The sequence below is a fragment of the Thamnophis sirtalis genome, unplaced genomic scaffold, assembly GCF_051295495.1.
Source record: "Thamnophis sirtalis isolate CommonGarterSnake01/CBP01778 unplaced genomic scaffold, rThaSir2_p1.2 scaffold_9, whole genome shotgun sequence".
Taxonomy (NCBI): Eukaryota; Metazoa; Chordata; class Lepidosauria; order Squamata; family Natricidae; genus Thamnophis; species Thamnophis sirtalis.
In genome coordinates, this window is record NW_028261389.1 from 1,097,073 (window position 1) to 1,115,054 (window position 17,982).

General features: G+C 45.5%; 1 protein-coding gene across 2 annotated transcripts in view; it reads right to left on the reverse strand.

Annotated features, from left to right (window-relative positions):
* Positions 1 to 373: 373 nt before the first annotated feature.
* LOC148043953 (C-type lectin lectoxin-Phi1-like) overlaps positions 374 to 17,982 on the reverse strand; it is a 32,516-nt gene continuing 14,907 nt past the window's right edge. The window contains exons 1-6 of one of the 2 annotated variants that reach the window (XM_087722611.1): positions 14,485 to 14,584; positions 13,273 to 13,335; positions 8,320 to 8,432; positions 4,961 to 5,107; positions 2,755 to 2,869; positions 374 to 642 (exon numbers count right to left, since the gene is read on the reverse strand). In XM_087722611.1, coding sequence (XP_087578737.1) covers positions 572 to 642; positions 2,755 to 2,869; positions 4,961 to 5,107; positions 8,320 to 8,432; positions 13,273 to 13,327 — 501 coding nt within the window. In that variant the 5' untranslated portion in view covers positions 13,328 to 13,335; positions 14,485 to 14,584 and the 3' untranslated portion in view covers positions 374 to 571. Of the gene's footprint in view, positions 643 to 2,754; positions 2,870 to 4,960; positions 5,108 to 8,319; positions 8,433 to 13,272; positions 13,336 to 14,484; positions 14,585 to 17,982 lie in introns of those variants that run through there. The other variant, XM_087722612.1, reaches the window with a different exon arrangement.

Here is a 17,982-nt window from a genome sequence, read left to right on the forward strand (position 1 = left end):
TGGCTCCCCAGAACCTCCAGGAGGTGCCAGTGAAGGAGAAGGTGGGCATCGTGAATGCATTTCTCCCTTTCTGCCTTTGCTGGTTAATGTTTTTGGTCTGGTTTGGTTCAGTGATTGTCCAGCTACTCATCCTGCGTGGACCCTTTTCTCTCCAGGGGAATCATTATTTCCACAAGTCCACATTTCTCCTCTCATTAATCTCCTATTTCCCTCTGAGAGAAAAGGGGGGAGAGCAGGACCCCAGGAGAAGGTTGCATTGTGTGTTTGGTGACCAGGAAGTTCATCTGCAGACCCAACACCCTCTTCCCCCTGAGGCTTATTCAGGGAGGGGCCCTGGAGCCCCTGGGAGAGAAAAGCCACACTCAAGACAAAGGCAGAGCAATAGACTTTATTATCAAGAGAGGGGCACGTTCTCCAGAAAGGGGGGAAGAGAAGAAAGACTAGAGGAATCGACTGCTTGACCTCCAGATGGTCTTTGTGGAAAAGAAGTTTTGCACGCGGAGAAGGTGGGACCAAAAGATCTCAGCTCAGGTTTCCGATCAGCCCCTCTAACTCCCTCTGCAGACTTAGGTTAAGTGGGAGTCCATTTGCAGAGAAAAGGAAGTTTGGCGTTACAGCCTAGATCAATCCAGTTCAAGTGCTCTGAAAGAAAGGAACATGGGAGGTTAGACACCGTTAGACTGGGCTACTTGCATCTCTTTCCAAGTGCAACCGCCTGCCCCAGGTGCTCTCCCATGGGGAGTGTCAGGTACCCTAACCCTAACCCTAACCCTAACCCTAACCCTAACCCTAACCCTAACCCTAACCCTAACCCTAACCCTAACCCTAACCCTAACCCTAACCCTAACCCTAACCCTAACCCTAACCCTAACCCTAACCCTAACCCTAATCCTAACCCTAACCCTAACCCTAACCCTAACCCTAACCCTAACCCTAACCAGGAATATTCACTGGGTTTGAAGCACGGAAGAGTTTATTATCACCACCCATAAACAAGAATCCAGTCATGAGTCTTGCATCCAGTTCTGGTCACCCCCAATATAAAAAGATGCAGAGACTCTGGAAAGAGCGCAGAGAAGAGCGGCAAAGAGGATGAAAGGGCTGGAGGCTAAAACATACGAAGAACGGTTGCAGGAATTGGGTAGGTCTACTTCAGTGAGAAGAAGGACTAGGGGTGACATGATAGCAGCTTTCCCATATTTGAGGGGCTCCTATAAAGACGAGGTGGGTCAAACTGTTTTCCAAAGCACCAAAAGGCAAGACAAGGACCAAGGGAAGGAAATGAACCAGAGAGAAGCAACCTAGAACTAAGGAGAAATGTCCTAATGGTGACACCAATCAACCAGTGGAACAGCTTGCCTTTAGAAGTTGTGGGAGCTCCATCACTGGAGGCTTTCAAAAAGAGACCGGACAACAATTTGTCTAAAATATTATAGGGTCTCCTGCTCAAGCAGGATGTTGGACTAGATGTTGATCTCTGCCAACTCTATCATTCTATGTTCTAACCAATGGTCAAAGCTAAATTGGCTCTGGATAAGCCTCAACAGAGCTCAAGACGACTTTGGTCTCTGATGGCGACACAAAGACTTCACACAGATGACAAGTTTAACTCCACCTTCCAGCTCAACCTGCTCCTCTTCTACAGGTGGGGGCTGGGGGGGGGATGGCATGCTGCAGCTCCCCTCATCTAAGCATTGCCATCTGATGGGATGCAGGAAGGGCCCATTCTCGATGGCTGCCTCCCTGCTCTAGAACAGTCTTCCTGCTGAGCTACAACAGCCTCGACTCCTTCATGAAGGCACTCAAGACCCCGGTCTTCCCTCAAGCATTTGGGCCTCTGCTTGGGGGATTCTGGGAGCTGAAGGCCTCACTTCTTAGAGTTGCCCGTCTTGAGAAACACTGCATTAATCTACTCTACTCTATTCAGATTGCAGATTTGGCACATCTGGCTTCCTTCTTAAAATGAAACACAGTGGATCTTTTAGGTTGTATGTTTATTTTTGTTACTGTGTGCCACTCAGAGTCCCCTTGGTTGAGCCGGGTGGCCACCAGAGGTGGTATTTTGCTGGTTCACCCCAGTTCAGGGAAACCATTAGTAGTGGTGGCGTGAGGCTCCGCCCATCTGCCCAGATGTCATCATGCACGCGAGCAAAGCACGAGCACGCACACACATGCTCCCGTTTCCAAACAGGTAGCAAAAGTAAGAGGATTTCATGCCTGGTGACCATATAAATAGAAATGTCTGAAATAAAACCAGGCATTCACAAAACCTCTCCAGCTTTGACAGTGAATGAGAAATAGGCGAGAGAAGCAGTTAGACTAGCTTGCCTCTGCGACAAATGCTGAGATGAGGAACTACCATTTTATGAGACTCTGGAAATGTCTAAATTTTGCCTGCTAAGGTTCTCCAATAAGTACTTTAAATCAGCCACCCCCAAAAAGTCTCCTTCAAAAGGAGCTTTATTCCCTGGATCTGGATCTCCCTTCCCTTCCCTTCCTAGTCTTCCCATTCCTCTCCTTCCCCCTTTCCCCTTCCCTTCCCTATCCCTTTTCCCCCTCTTTTCTGTTCTGTGCCTTCCCTTCCCTCCCTTGTCTTCTCATCCCTTCCCTTCCCCCCCTCCCCTTCCCCTTTTTCCCTTTCTTCTATTCCCTGTCTTCCCTTCCCTTTCCATCTTCCCTTCCCCCTTTCTGCTTTCCTGGAATCACAGATGCAAACTCCAGCCCTGTTAAGGAACGGTGGCTTTTCATACTGACCAGTTTGAGGAGAGAGAGAAACACAAAACTCATCTTTGGACTTATTGTTGGGTTCTCCAGAGCTCCACCTGGTATACCTGGATCGTGTCCCGTCGTTCCAGCGCCATCCAGTAACCTGTGCAACACAGAATAAAGTACATTGCAGTGGGTGAGTGGGAGTTTTCGTTATTGATCCCGTTCCTCCCTCCCCCCCAAAAAATTAAACATTCTCAGTCATCCAGGTCATGGTTGTCCCAAAGGTTTGGAAGTGAAGAAGCTTCTTGGATGAGAAGAAAAACACCTTCAGAGAAAAACCAGAAAGTCCAGTTGCCTCTTGAAAAAAGCATCTTTGGGAAAACATGTTCTGGTCCTTCAACATCTCTTCCCTGCCCTCCAAGGACCCTCATTGCCCTTCTCCTAAACCATCCTGGTGTCTATCAAATCATTCTTAAGGTGTGATGCCTCAAATGGGCACTGATTTTTTTTGGGGGGGGGGGAAGGTTCTAGTCAAAACAATATAAAGCAGAACAATCACCAGTAGAAGAGAATATTTGTAGCTCAGATTGGAATCCTTGGTGGTCTCTGAGCTTGAATGTTTTCTTGCAGACATTTTATGACCCAACTAGGCAATATCATCTGTGCTAGAATGGAAGGAGTTTGCCAAGAGGAGAAAAGAAAGAAGTTGAGGTCTGTGGTGCTCCTACTCCTCTCTGAGCTTGGTGGTTTTCTTGCAGACATTTCATGACCCAACTAGGTAACATCGTCAGTGCGCGAAGGGAGTGGGGTTTGTGCCAGCTATCTATCCCAGTTTAACACTCGTTCATTCAAAGCAACAACAAAAATATTGACAAGTCAAAGATCCAGGATTAATTCTTGTGGTGTCAGCTAAGATATTGTGTCCAGTTCTGGCGATTGTATTTCAAGAAGGGCATTGACAAAGGTCCAGAGGAGAGAGCAATCAAGATGATAAGGGACTTGGGAGGAAAACTTTGGGATAACTTAAGGTTGGAAACATGACACATGTTTATCTTGGAGAAGAGAAAGTTGTGGTGAGATATGATAGGTATCTTCAAAGAGCAGGAGACTGTGAATGCTGTGAAATACTATTAAATTGCTGATTGGCAATCTACTGGAGTACTGTATGCTTTCAAATGCTTTACTGAAATCAAGATATATTACGTCTACTGCGTGACCCTAATCTACTAGGCTATCTGAGATGAAGACAGTTGGGCAGGGTTTATTCCGGACAAATGCCTAAAGGTATCTGGGAGTTCAGACATTGTCTTCAAAGTGCTTATTGTGATCGATCTCTTTATCATCTCCTCAAGAATCTCCCCAGGTATCAACATCAGACTGTCTGCAGCTGCATTTTTGCATTGTGCTTCCCCCCCTTTTAAAGACAAGGGCGCATTCTTTCCTCCTCCAATAGCAATAATAGCAATAGCAGTAGACTTATATACCGCTTCATAGGCCTTTCAGGCCTCTCTAAGCGGTTTACAGAGAGTCAGCATATTGCCCCCAACAATCTGGGTCCTCATTTTACCCACCTCGGAAGGATGGAAGGCTGAGTCAACCCTGAGCCGGTGAGATTTGAACCGCTGACCTGCTGATCTAGCAGTAGCCTGCAGTGCTGCATTTAACCACTGCGCCACCTTGGCTCCAAGTCTGCTGAAACTTCCACCAGTTTCCAGGATTTCTCAAATTCACAAACGTTCATCCCAACCATCAACCATTTCCTGCAAAACCTGAGGACTTGAAGTCCTTCATCAGATGAAGGTGTTTCCTGACCATGTTTCCACCCATTTCAGCTGTCAACCCTGCCCCTTCCTCCTGCTCTTCAACCTCCCCAGTAGAATGCATGGATTCCATATTGAAAAACGCTCAGCCAGTTTAGCTTCACTAAAAATCTTATTAGTTATGAAAAGGATTCCCACAGGGAGAAATCCCTTGCTGACTGTAGATCCGTTCTTTGTGATCTAAAAGGAACTTGGGCTCTGGAGAGAGTGAACTGCTGACATTGGGATCCTTGTGTCCACTTGTGTCAGGAGCACCAATGGTGGGATGGTTTTTAGATACAGCCACCATGCAGTCTGTCTAACTCATTAAACATGGGACAAGAGCAGCATCAGGGAATGGAACAAAGTTGATGGGCTTTTCAAGGATTATGCAAATCACAAAACATCTGTATGGAAACAGTTGCTCAGAGACAGGAGGACCAAATACTCACCATATCGGATGTTGAACGTCGTTGGAGCCCAATCCAGACCGATTTCTTCTCTATGTTTTCTTTAGAGACGTAGGAATTGACCTGTTTTGCCTGGGCGTCACTTATGAAGGATGCTAAATGACCTTTGCATTTGAACTGACACTCTTCCTGCAAAGAGAGAAGAACCAACAATGTATTTGTATTTTATTATTTGTATGCCGCCCTTCTCCGGGAGGACTCAGGGCAGCGAACAATTCAAGGGGGAAAAAAAGGGGAACATAAAAGACAAAATAAGCAAGGAAAGGAAAAGAGAACCAGGTTGTCCTCCGCAGAGGAAAATATGTAAATGTAACAAAGGTTAGAAGGGAGGGAAGGAGGACAGTAGGGAAGTCAGGATGGAGAGGAGAAAGGAGAGGAACAGGAAAGGCAGAAGAAGGGGGGAAGGATAAAGAGGAGGAAGAGAAAAAAGAGAAGGGAAAGAAGGTGGGAAGAAAGAAGGAGAGAAGAAAGAGAAGAAACTGGGGGAGGAAGGAGGGAGGGAAGAGGAGAGGGTAGTAAAGAGGGAAAGAGGGAGGGAAAGAAAGAGAGAAGGAGAGTTGAAAGGAAGGAAGGAGGGAGGAAAGGAGGGAGATTAAGAGAAAAGGAAGGAGGAGGGAAAGAGGAAGGGAAGGAGGGAAGGTATGTGAGAAGGAGGGGGGATCGAGGGAGGGAAAGGAGGGGGAAGGAAAGGAGGAAAGGAGAAAAGAAAGGAGGGAAGGCAGGGGAGAAGGAAGTAAAGGGGGAGGGAAGAAAAGGATATGGAAAAGAAGAAATGAGGGAAGAGAAGAGGGAGGGAAGGAATAAGATACCTAACCTTTGATGTTTATATGATTTGATAGTATGGGAATATCTCGAAATGTAGTTGTATTGTTTTTTACAAGTTATGGATGTTGTATTTTCGTTTTACCAATAAAATCTTATTTAAAAAAAAAAGACAAAATACAAATAATAAAAGTAAACAACAGTCGCACAACCATACATGTCGAGAGGGGAGGGAACTCATCACCCCCAGGCCTGCCGGCACAGCCAGGTTTTGACGGCTTTTCGGAAGGCCTGGAGGGAGGTGAGGGTCCAAATCCCTGCAGGGAGTTCATTCCAGAGGGCCGGAGCTGCCACAGAGAAGGCCCTCCCCCGGGTAATAGCCAGGTGGCATTGGCTGGTAGATGGCACCCGGAGGAGACCAACCCTGTGAGATCTAACGGGTCTGTGGGAGGTAATTGGCAGCAGGCGGTCTCTCAAGTACCCAGGTCCAATACCATGAAGGGCTTTATAAGTGACGACTAGCACCTTGAAGCGTATCCGGAGACTGATCGGTAACCAGTGCAGCTCGCGGAGGATAGGTGTAACGTGGGTGTACCGAGGTGCACCCACAATCGCTCGCGTGGCTGCATTCTGGACAAGTTGAAGTCTCCGAATACTCTTCAAGGGCTGCCCCATGTAGAGCGCATTGCAGTAGTCCTCTGAAGGGAAACGAGAGGCCTTCAGACTTGCTCCCTGACAGTGGCTGGTTATTTAACACCAACAAACCAGGTTGCCCAACGCAGGGGTGCTACAATCCAGGCCTATCAAACTGTTTGGGTAGACAAAGTCCCCCCAGCTGAGGGCCAAGCGATATGGACTTTGTAATATTGTTAGGCCTGTTATCCAATATTGCATTTTGTTTTTCAATTTCTTTCTCTCTCTTTCAAAATGGTGAGACGTGGGATTATCAGAACATTACAGCCTGGGATATAGGGGGGAAAAAAAACATCCTACGGCTGTATGGATTGATTGACTGCTCCTGACATTCCTAAACTGAAAAAGATAAGTTAGAGGAGGGGATATTTGGACAATGTCTCCCGATAAGAGAAAGCTTGGTTAGCCTTAATTGGCATCTGTCTGTCCCTTCTTGAATGCCAAACAACCTTTTTTCCTTATTAACGTGCTAAATTTTACGCCCCTTTTTGTTGCCACACTTCATTTTAACGAACACATGTTGTAACATGTTTGACTACATCAGTGGTTCCCAAACTTGGCAACTTTAAGACTTGTGGACTTCAACTCCCAGAATTCTCCAGCCAGCAGAGCTGGCTGGAGAATTCTGGGAGTTGAAGTCCAACAAGTCTTAAAGTTGCCAAGTTTGAGCTGGCTGGAGAATTCTGGGAGTTGAAGTCCACAAGTCTTAAAGTTGCCAAGTTTGGGAACCACTGGACTACATGTAACTGATCTTCTATGCAAAGCAAACATCACTTTTCTCCTTTTGCATTTTCTTTGACACCTTCAGTATAAAAGGGGACATAAGATGGGTCTCTGGGCTCCCTCTTTCAATGAGAGAAATCCCTTTTATCAGTCTATTCTGAATAAATTATAATTAAATGATCTTCCTTTCTCGGTTTATCTCATCGGAAGATATGCATGCCGAAGCAGAAAGCTAAAAAGCCATATTTGACCTTCAGCTACTATTTCTCAAGGAGGACTTCTCCTAAGAGGGGCTGCAAACATGAGCATGATTGTCTTGCCCAACAAGGAAAAATAAAATATGTATGTATGTGTGTATGTATGTATGTATATATGTATTGTCTATGTATACACACACATACATACATACATATATGGGAAGATGGCTCTCATGCATATGAGTGGGGTATGACAGTGGTGTTAGCAGTGGGATATCCATAAAAAAGTGGGGCATATAAAGGAGGTGTGGTAGAGAGAGGGAAGAGGGGAGGAGGTGAGTATTTGTGTGTGGAAATAAAGAGAGACTCTTAGAGACAAGGGGCCACTTTCAAACAAAATGACTTGAACTTTTGAAGGCTCTCGTTTAAGAACCACAATTGGGACTAGCAATTCAGTCATTAAGTGAAGCAATGGCTAAGTAAATTGCAACTGTCATAAATGTGAGGATTGGCCATAAGGATACCTTTTCATCACTGTCATAATTGTGAATACTAAGTGAGGATACCTGTTAACCTTGTCATTGTTGGCCTTGGTCCCACAACATGGATAAGAATCACACATGATTCCCATGTAAATGTAGCAGTTAGATGCCTCATTGGAGTTTTACTTCCTTTAACAAATTTCACTCAGATATTGAAGTGAAGCCAGCTCATTAAACCCATTCAGATTTACTTTCAAATTATTAAATTGAAGGGAATTCAACATAATTAATAACATATTTTATTTCTTTTAGATTTCTATTGTTTTTATTTTAATGGAGAGAGTCATACAGCAGGCCCTCTTCATTAAAAGAAAATGACATGAACCTTTGGGCATTGTGAAGTTTGGAAAAACTCTGGGCCAGATTAAGGGAATTCTTCCCATTCAGGTGAGGTACCTCAGGTGAGGTACCTCAAGTCAGTTACCTCGGCCTCTTGAAAGGTGAACAGCTCCTCATAGAACTTGTAGCAAAACCACTGGCTTTGCTCTTTATTGGCGAAGGTGCCAGAAGGACAGACAGTCCGACCCTTTGGATCTCCTGGAGAAACAGAACGAGAAAGCAAAGAGGATGAGCGTGAGGGACACAGCAATTACTCTTCATGTCAACCCAGAAGTTGGCCCAGCTGTGGCCATTTTCTGCTCTGAAGCCTTTCTGGTGAGGGTTTGGTCTTCTCACTGCTTCAGGGCTGACACGGCCTGGAGCTGAGGGGCAGGGAGGGGGATGTAGAGATAGCTGGGGTACTGTAGCCAAAATAAAATTCTTTCCCCTGGGAATCAAGGACAATTCTGCAGGTGTTCGGAAGGTGGAGACTGAGGTCCCCTAGCAACTGGACTCTATGCTGATTGGACCATGTGGGGGGAGCGTGACAAAGTTTAACTTTCAATTGGGTGTAAAACTGGTGGGAACATGTTCTTTACCAGGAACTTGTCAATTTGATATGTCCCAATAAAATGTTCCTTGAGGAAATTGCCTGCTTCGGAGTTCTTATTGCATGCAATGTATTTGTCAGGTTTCCCCAAAGATGCCCTAATTAATTCACTAGCCTTGAGCCAAGTTTCAAAAGAAATCCAGTCATTTATTAGGACCACCATTTCGGCAATACCGCTTTGCAGTCAGATCTAAACTTCATTTGAATTATGGCTGAACTTTATCCCTGTCCCTTCCCTCCCCTCAGTCTGTGTCATAAATCAAATTCACCAATGAGGTACACACATCACAAGCCTGCTGCGGTAATCTGAGATCCGACTCTAGCCGAAGGTATGCATGGAATGTGTTTCCCCCCTTTTCCTCACCATGGCAACTTTATGAGTTGACAGTATTACTTGGAACCCTGACATTTGGGTTTTGTGGGCAATCATTTTTCCCAAGGGACCACGTTAAGAACCTGGGACTTTTATGGAGGGTCGAACCAACAGGGCTATGAAGGTCTGTAGGCACGCATGCCCGCACATACGTAAATTGAAAATAAAAAGTTGCCTTCAAGATAAAAGCAGTGCAGTTGTATTGCATGTATGATGTACACTTATTTGCATTTGATTTATAACTTCCAATTGGCCTCATGTGGGTCAGGCAGATAGAGCCAAAGGGCCAGATGTGGTCCAAGGGGCGTAAAATGCCCAGGTAGGTCTGGTTTAGTGGACAGATGCCAGCCTCATTCTGTAGATACCAGTATTTGGTGTCCATATCATGAGCCACGGAAGCATTTTGGAAGTCCGCACTTTTCTAGATTGGTCTAAACTGGATCACAGCTAGAAGTAGAAGCTTGGGTTGATCTTCAATTCTTGCACGTCCATTAATTTCTCTAGCAATGAATCAAAAATCAATCCCTATTCCCTGTTTCTCTTTTGGAGATCACCCTAAGTGGTTAGGGGCTGCCACTTGGTTGGCATAAGAAGTCCTAACATACAAAGTTAAGAACATCCAGTCTGGGCAATACATGGAGAGGAGACTCTCAGGGCATTCTATGTCTGGAGGCTAAACTGGGACATTGAAAAGCACCCAATCACCTACATCCCAGAACAAGATACTGAGAAAATCCCTAGGTGTCCTAAAAGTCATCAAGATGACTCCAAGGAGACCAATTCTTTGGTCTCCTATTTTCCCCAGGGGAAACGTGTGAACCTCTTGGAAGGAACCTCCTGGAAAACTGACACTGTTGGCTTCCTAAGACAGGAAGTGAGGGTGTTTGGCTTTGATGTCCTTTGATTTGCTAAGTTGCTCCGGAAAAGATCTAAAAATGGTCCCCAATTATCTGTCCTCTCAGAAGAGAAGAAGAGAAGAACATTGTGTACTCAAGGGTGCCAATCTCTTCATCTGCTGCTCCTTCTAAAGAAGATGACCAGTTTCTCTCATGGACAAGTCAGCAGGCAACTAACATCTTTTCTTACTTCGTTTGCTAGGGGTGACATGATAGAGTATCCCAATATCTCAGGGGTTGCCACAAAGAAGAGAGGGTCAACTTATTCTCCAAGGCACCTGAGAGTAGAACAAGAAGCAATCAAGGAGAGAAGCAACTTAGAACTGAGGAGAGATTTCCTGACAGTGAGAACAATTAATCAGTGGAATGATTTGCTTCCAGAAGTTGTGAATTCTCCAACACTGGACGTTTTTAAGAAGAGATTGGACAGCCATTGGTCTGGAATGGTATAGGGTGTCCTGCTTGAGTAGGAGGTTGGACTAGGAGACCTCCAAGGTCCCTTCCAACTGTGTTATTCCGCTATTCTGTTATTCTGCTAATGATCCAGAATTTAAGTAAGGCTGCTCTGCAGAATGTTTATTTATGTTTGCTCCACAAATTCATCTTGCAGGACAATGTTTTAACTTCCTTCTCTTAAGCTCAGTGGTTCACTGCTCTTCTTGTTTGTCCTTCAGTCGGTCTAAGGCATTGAAGGTTGTAGCTCTAGATCTCTGTGCTACCCAAACTTGGCAACTTTAAGACTTGTGGATTTCAACTCCCAGAATTCTCCAGCCAGAGCTGGCTGGAGAATTCTGGGAGTTGAAATCCACAAGTCTTAAAGTTGCCAAGTTTGGGAACCACTGCTCTAGATCTCTGTGCTACTCTGAAGACTGTGAACCACTTTAAATTTCTTGCCTTCTTCATTAAGTGAGAATCCTCAGACTAATACATTATCAACCTCCAGAGGTGGGTTCCTACCAGTTTGCACCTATTCGGTAGAACCGGTTCATCAAATCTACCGAACCGGTTAGAAAAGGTTCCACCAGTGGACCCGGAAAGCAGGCCACACCTACAGAAGAGGTTCCAAACATTTTTTGAAACCCACCACTGGTCCTTGGATATGATTATTCTACACTATCATGCTCCTATTTATAGAACTCAGTGCCTCTGTGAAAGGTAAGGATGACTACTGCATTTGTGGTGCAATCAGAACATTGCATGTGTTGAAGTTGTTTTAACGCAAACCAAAGATGCCTTTTAAAAAACAAGTTGACATCATATTCTTATGCATGCGAGTGCTGTGTGTGAGGTAATTTAAGGTGGTTCTGACAAGTGTCATCGGCATCTTCATATCTGGTCACATGGGCGGCAAGCCACTCCCATCCAGTCACATGGGTGGCAAGCCACTCCCACAAAGGAGGCCACACCCACAGGGTAGGTTCGAACAATTTTTGAAACCCACCACTGTCAACCTCCCTCCCATTGAACTGACCACTGACATTCCCCAGGCTGTTCACCCCTTGGAATCTTCATGTCCCTCTAGAAATTAATGATTAATCATCACAGCTGCTGCCTGTACTTATTGATTCTGTCGATGTTTTTACTGCTTTAATTATTTTATAATCTTAGAATTGCAAACCGCCCAGAGTCAATTGGTTCAGTTGGGTGGCTACAGAAAATTGAATAAATAAATAAATTATACCAAGTGATCCTTTGATTGCTTTGCGAGTCATTTCCTCTTAAAAAGTATTTACTGGTTATTAAGAACAATTTGACTTTTGGACTTCTTCCATAATGAAAAGTTTGGATAGAAGGGAATATCTGTAGCTCAGGGTTCAACTGTGGCGTCTTGAGTGTTCCCTGAGCTTGGTGGCTTTCTTGGCCCAACAAAGGAACATTGTCAGTGCTAGGAGGGGGTGGGATTTGTGGTGGGGGTGAAGGTGGGGGTGAGGAGGAGGAGGAAGAAGACAGGGATAGGTTTTGGGCAGCTTTACTGCTGGTTCGCTCGTGCATGTGCTTTGTGTGTGTGCACAGTTCAATTAAAATTGTTCTGCACACGCGCACAACTCAAAAACAAGATGGCGGCGGTGACAGCAATGACCAGGGAACCAGTTCGGAGGCATGGCAAGCCTGGGTCATTGCCAGTTCTAGTGACCCAGGCCACCATACTATTTCTATTTCAGCTGAACTGGGCCGAACTGGTAGGAACCCAACTCTGGCGGAGGAGGAGGAGGAGGAGGAGGAGGAGGAGGAGGAGGAGGAGGAGGAGGAGGAGGAGGAGGAGGAGGAAGAGGAGGAGGAGGAGGAGGAAGAGGAGGAGGAGGAAGACTGTGGGGTCCTTGGTGCTCTCTGAGCTTCGTGTTTTTCTTGAAGATGTTTCATTACCCTACTAGGGAACATCATCAGTGCTAGAAGGGACTGGGGTTTGTGGTGGGGAGGAGGAGGAGGGGAGGGGAGGAGGAGGAGGGGAGGGGAGGAGGCAGAGGAGAGGGGAGGAGGCGGAGGGGAGGGACTATGTACTCTCTGAATTTGGTAGATGGAGATTCAGAAAGTCCTTCAGAAGCACAGAGGTCTTCCCTTCATAGCCCCCAAAACACCCACAACCCGACAAGGATTCCAGCTTGATATTCCCATGTTGCACAGATACAGAGACACAGACCCAATTTCATGAAATGCTCTTGGCAGGGGAATATTTATTTGTTAATTTCATGTGCTGCCCATCTCACTGCCAGCCAAGCTTACACGCGTATAAAAAACATAATCTAAAATGACAGGAACATTAAAAAAAACACCATTTATTTATTCACTTTGGTTGCCACCCATCCCATCACGAGGTGTCTCTGAGCAGCTTACAATGTTAAAATCCAATCCAATGTAGAGGAAAAAATAAAACACTAAAAATTACATTTTTTTTAAAAAAATGAAGAATTAACAGGTTGAAATTTAACCAAGGACTAAATATATGGGAAGCTAATGCCTATAGTCACCAAGAATTGAATGTGGTTAAAACAACCACAGATATAGCTGCCCCAAGTCTTCTGAGAGTGGGTGGCATACAAGTTAAATGAATGAATGAATGAATGAATGAATGAATGAATGAATGAATGAATGAACGAACGAACGAACGAATGAATAAATAAGGGGTTCCATAGAGAAACAGGATGGAGGTGGGATATATCAGCTTTGCTGGCAACAACTCACCTGCCCAGGTAAGGCTGCCCAAGAGGCCAAAGATGAAGCAAGTGACGAGAAGCATCTCCAAACCTGAGGAGGGAAACGGAAGTTGAGAAGAACCTTGAATGTCCTCCAACCACACCAGGTCACCCCCTTTCAGGTGCCCCTCCCCAGAAGGAAGAACCGAGCATTCATCTCAACCATGAAACCCACCTGTTCATCTCTGGATTGCAGCCCCCTCCCCTCCCCAGAAGCCCCCTGAGCAACTGGAAGAGACCCCGGACTGCCAGGAATCACAGCCTGTAATTCTCAAAACGTTGATTCTGAGCTTCTGGCTCTCCTAGTTGGTTCTGCCCATTGTGACCATTAAGATCTGGTCATCGTTGGTCTGGTCCAGGATGTTTGGATGGTGTAAAGTCAGAGCAGGCTACCTCATAGAAGAATTTGGAGAAGGGACCCTTTGCTAACCCCCAGCCCCAATGAACTCAACGCCTAAATGGAAGGGAGCCACGTTTCAAGTCCCGCCCCTCTTGATTTTCCTCTTCTCTTCATCTCTTCTATGGACACGAAAAGCCATTCTCCCTGCCCCTCCCCCCACCTTTTAATCCTGTGAATTGGCTGCCAGAAATGGACAAAGAGAGACATAAACACAGACAATGCAAAACATCCACCTCTTAGGAGAGATACGGGATTTTCTTATAACACGCAAGATGCTATGATCCCTCATCCGTCAAATAAATGACCTCTTTCACATCCCCCCCACCCAGGAATTCTTGCAAAGGAGGTTGAAAGATTTCGAGCTGTGGGGATTTTTTAAAAGGGGAGAGGCTGCTGCTGCATCAGAATATTTACTGATTTTGTTGAAACCCCTTTTGATCAGAGCAAGATACATAAGGACATGATGGTGGGATCAGAAGTATCCCTAAAGCTGTTGCATATAGTTTTTATTAAAACTTTCAAATAGGAACATGGAAAACTAATATAAACAAATATAAAGTAAGAGAGAGAAAAAGAAAGAGAGAGAGAGAGAGAGAGGAAGAGAAAGAAAGAAAGGAAGAGAAAGAAAGAAAAATCTAAGAAACACCAAAAAGAGGGGAAAAGCTAAAGAAAAATAGAAAAAAAAGAAGATAGGAGTTAGCAGTTTCTGATATTCTTCAAAGCAGTTTTAAATACAAATATGCAGTAAACTCTCTTGCTAAAGATACATCAAGTTTCTTGTCTTTCTATAAGAGGTCTCACCTTCAAAGGGTGATCCAGTCTGAGAGAAGAATCCTCTAAATCCCCAATGGTCTGTTTTATATACCAGAGAGCTCACATGGTCACACCCTGCAATGCAAGTTAAGATGACACAAAAACACGTGTTAATATCCGGAGAGCAGGTAGAAACTCCCTCCCCTTATTGTGCGTGTATCCTGCTTCATAGTGTAAGATACCCAGAATCGCTCCAGTGTCGGGCAACCCCCCAAATCAAACCAATACATTATAAATCAAGAGTGGCCAATGAAGCTGGGCTCTTGCTAGGGGGTCCCACTGAGTGAAGGACTCAAGGGCCACCACATACATGAACAAGAGCGGAGGTGGCACAGTGGTTAGAGTGCAGTGCTGCAGGCTACTTCAGCTGACTGCTAGTTCGGCAGTTTGGCTGTTCAAATCTCACCGGCTCAAGGTTGACTCAGCCTTCCATCCTTCCGAGGTGGGTGAAATGAGGACCCAGACTGTGGGGGAAATATATGCTGACTCTGTAAACCGGTTAGAGAGGGCTGAAAGCCCTATGAAGCGGTATATAAGTCGAACTGCTATTGCTATTGCTAAGTTGAGAAACGGGACACGTTCACCCAAGGAAGAAGCTCCTTCCATGACATGATCCACACCTGACCCATCACATCACAAGACCCATCACAAGGCCCTTACCTGACATGGCCCTCCCATCACAAGACCTACTGACCACACGGAGCCCTTATAAGGAGAAGAACACCAACCCTGAAATTCTGCTGAAGATGTTACCCAGCCTGCTAATAAAATGTTTGGAAACCAACCCACGAGCTAGGAGAATGCACCCCCGCCCTCATCCTCCACCCAAGCTACAGATATTCACCACTATCGCAAACTCCTTCCGTCTTTCTAGGCAGGCCATTCTTGGCAAGAAGCCAACAGACTTCTTCAGAACTTAACACGATAAGCTTTCGAAATATCAGTTAAGCCATAATTCAGTGGATATGTGGCTGCAGCTGCCACGTGGACTTTTGTGACCCGGCTGGAAATAGTTGTTGTGAAGAAGGCACACATCAAAATGAGTGAAGGAGGAAGGAAAGGAAGGAGGAGAGTGGAGGGATTGTGTGGTGGGTTATGTGCGGTTGTGCACGCTCACATTTTCACATTCTGGCTGTTGCAGTATGTGACGCCCACCTCCGCCCCTCATCATCCTGGTTGCTCTTCTCTGCACTCTTTCAACATCTTTTTTACAGTGTGGTGACCAAAACTGGATGCAGACTCGACTACTGTAACGCGCTCTACATGGGGCTGCCCTTGAAAAATGTTCGGAGACTACAATTGGTCCAGAATGCAGCCGCAAGAATAATTCTGGGTGTACCTAGATACACCCATGTTACACCTATCCTCTGTGAGCTGCACTGGCTCCCTATTGGTCTCCGAACACGCTTCAAGGTGCTGGTTATCACCTTTAAAGCCCTACATGGCTTGGGACCTGGATACCTACGGGACCGCCTCCTGCCACATACCTCCCAGCGCCCAATAAGCTCTCACAGGGTGGGCCTTCTCCGGGTGCCATCGACTACACAATGTTGTCTGGCGGCTCCTTGGGGGAGAACCTTCTCTGTTGCTGCCCTGACCCTATGGAACGATCTACCCCCTGAGATCCGGACCCTCCCTACTCTCTTGGCCTTCCGAAAGTCTGTTAAGACCTGGCTGTTCCGGCAGGCCTGGGGCTGCTGATCTCTGATTGAGCTTCAGCCCCATTAACATCGAGTGTATGTTGTGTCCCCTTTTAATCCGCTGTTTTATTTTTTAACTTTTTAAAATATGTGTTTTAAAACTGTTTTTATGTAATCCGCCCGGAGTCCTTCGGGATTGGGCGGCATACAAATCCATTAAAACCTTAAACCTTAAACCTTAACAGTGCTTGAGGTGTGGTCTCTACTAAATCTTTATAGAGTGGTATTCGTCCCTCCCTTGACCTTGATTGTATCCCGCTGTTAATGCAATTTAGGAATGCATTGGCTTTTTTGGCTGCCGCCTCACACGGGTGGCTCCTATTTAGCAGGTCGTCCACTAAGACTCCAAGATCCTTCTCCCAGTCACTGCAATTAAGCCTGGTTTCACCCCAGTCTACATGTGTCCTTTTGGGTTTCCTTGCCTAAGTGGAAGACTTCGCTTTTCTCTGCATTGAATTTCATTTTGTTAGATAGAGCCCAGGGTTCAAGTCTGTCTTATGTTGTGGGAAGGCAATTATGCAGCCTATCTTGCCAACAGTGGACTGACTGGAGCAATGGGGGGTCCTTTGGAAGGAATTTGCCTGTTTAAACATGGCGTAAATGCCATGACAATTAGGGGATACTTAACAGGTCCCAAGTTTTTATTAAAATAAATACAATACAAGTGAAGACCATTGTGTTTTCAGTTGTAATTTGTCTGAAATGGTCTAGGGTTTGCTGCTTGAAGAGAGGGTAAAGATCTCAGGGTGGACGATCCATCAATCGCAATAGAACTGGAAGGGACATTGGAGGTCTTCTAGTCCAACCTCTTGCTCAAGCAGGAGACCCTATCCCACTTCAGACAGTGGCTGTCCAATCTCTTCTTGAAAACTCCAGTGATGGAGCACTCATGACTTCTGGTGGCAAGCTGTTCCACTGGTTAATTGTTCTAATTGTCAAGAAATTTCTCCTTAATTCCTCGTTGGTTCTCTCCTGGATTAATTTCCATTCTTTGCTTCTTGTCCTGCCTTCAGGGGCTTTGGAAAAGAGATTGTCCCCCTCTTCTTTGTGGCAACCCCCTTAGATATTGGTCGATTGCTCTCATGTCTCACTCGGCCTTGTTCGTTTCTTCAGGCTGGCCATACCCAAATCCCGCAGCTGTTCGTCATATGCTTAGTCTCCAAGCCTTTGATCATCTCAGTTGCTCTTTCTGCACTTTTTGATGATGTACTTTCATACAGTTTCAGCTATTGTTGATTTTTGCTTGTGTTTGAACTGCACAATGGCTGCAATGAAGGTTTTTTTGTTTTGTTTGCACATCAATTTCTGCAAGGACTGAACTTCGCCTCACCTGTCATCTCTGAGCAAACTTTGGGGGAAGCCCTTGTGGCTTCCTTATTTTAGTTTTTAACCCAAGGTTTAAAAAGTGCACAATTCACCTCACTGGTGTTTCAGTTGCCATCCCTGTGCTACAACACACAATGTTGTGTCAGGTTCCCCACAACCAATGTTCCCTCTAATTTTTTTTCAGGGTGAGCGGAAAAGTACAGTGTTTGAGCTGCACAGTTTCATGCCTGAGCACCTAAGAGAGCAACAGTTTGAACTGCTGTCTCGTCTGCTGGACATTTGCGCAACATTCCAAGCGCCAAGCGCCGATTGCGAGCGAGGTTTCAGCCTGAGGAATGCCAGGCATGAAAAGTGCCACTCAAACACTATACTTTTCCGCTCACCATGAAAAAAAAAGGCTCTCTGCTCAGCTTTTAGATTGTTAGACTGCCCAGAGAGAGACATGGCACCAACAGGGTCC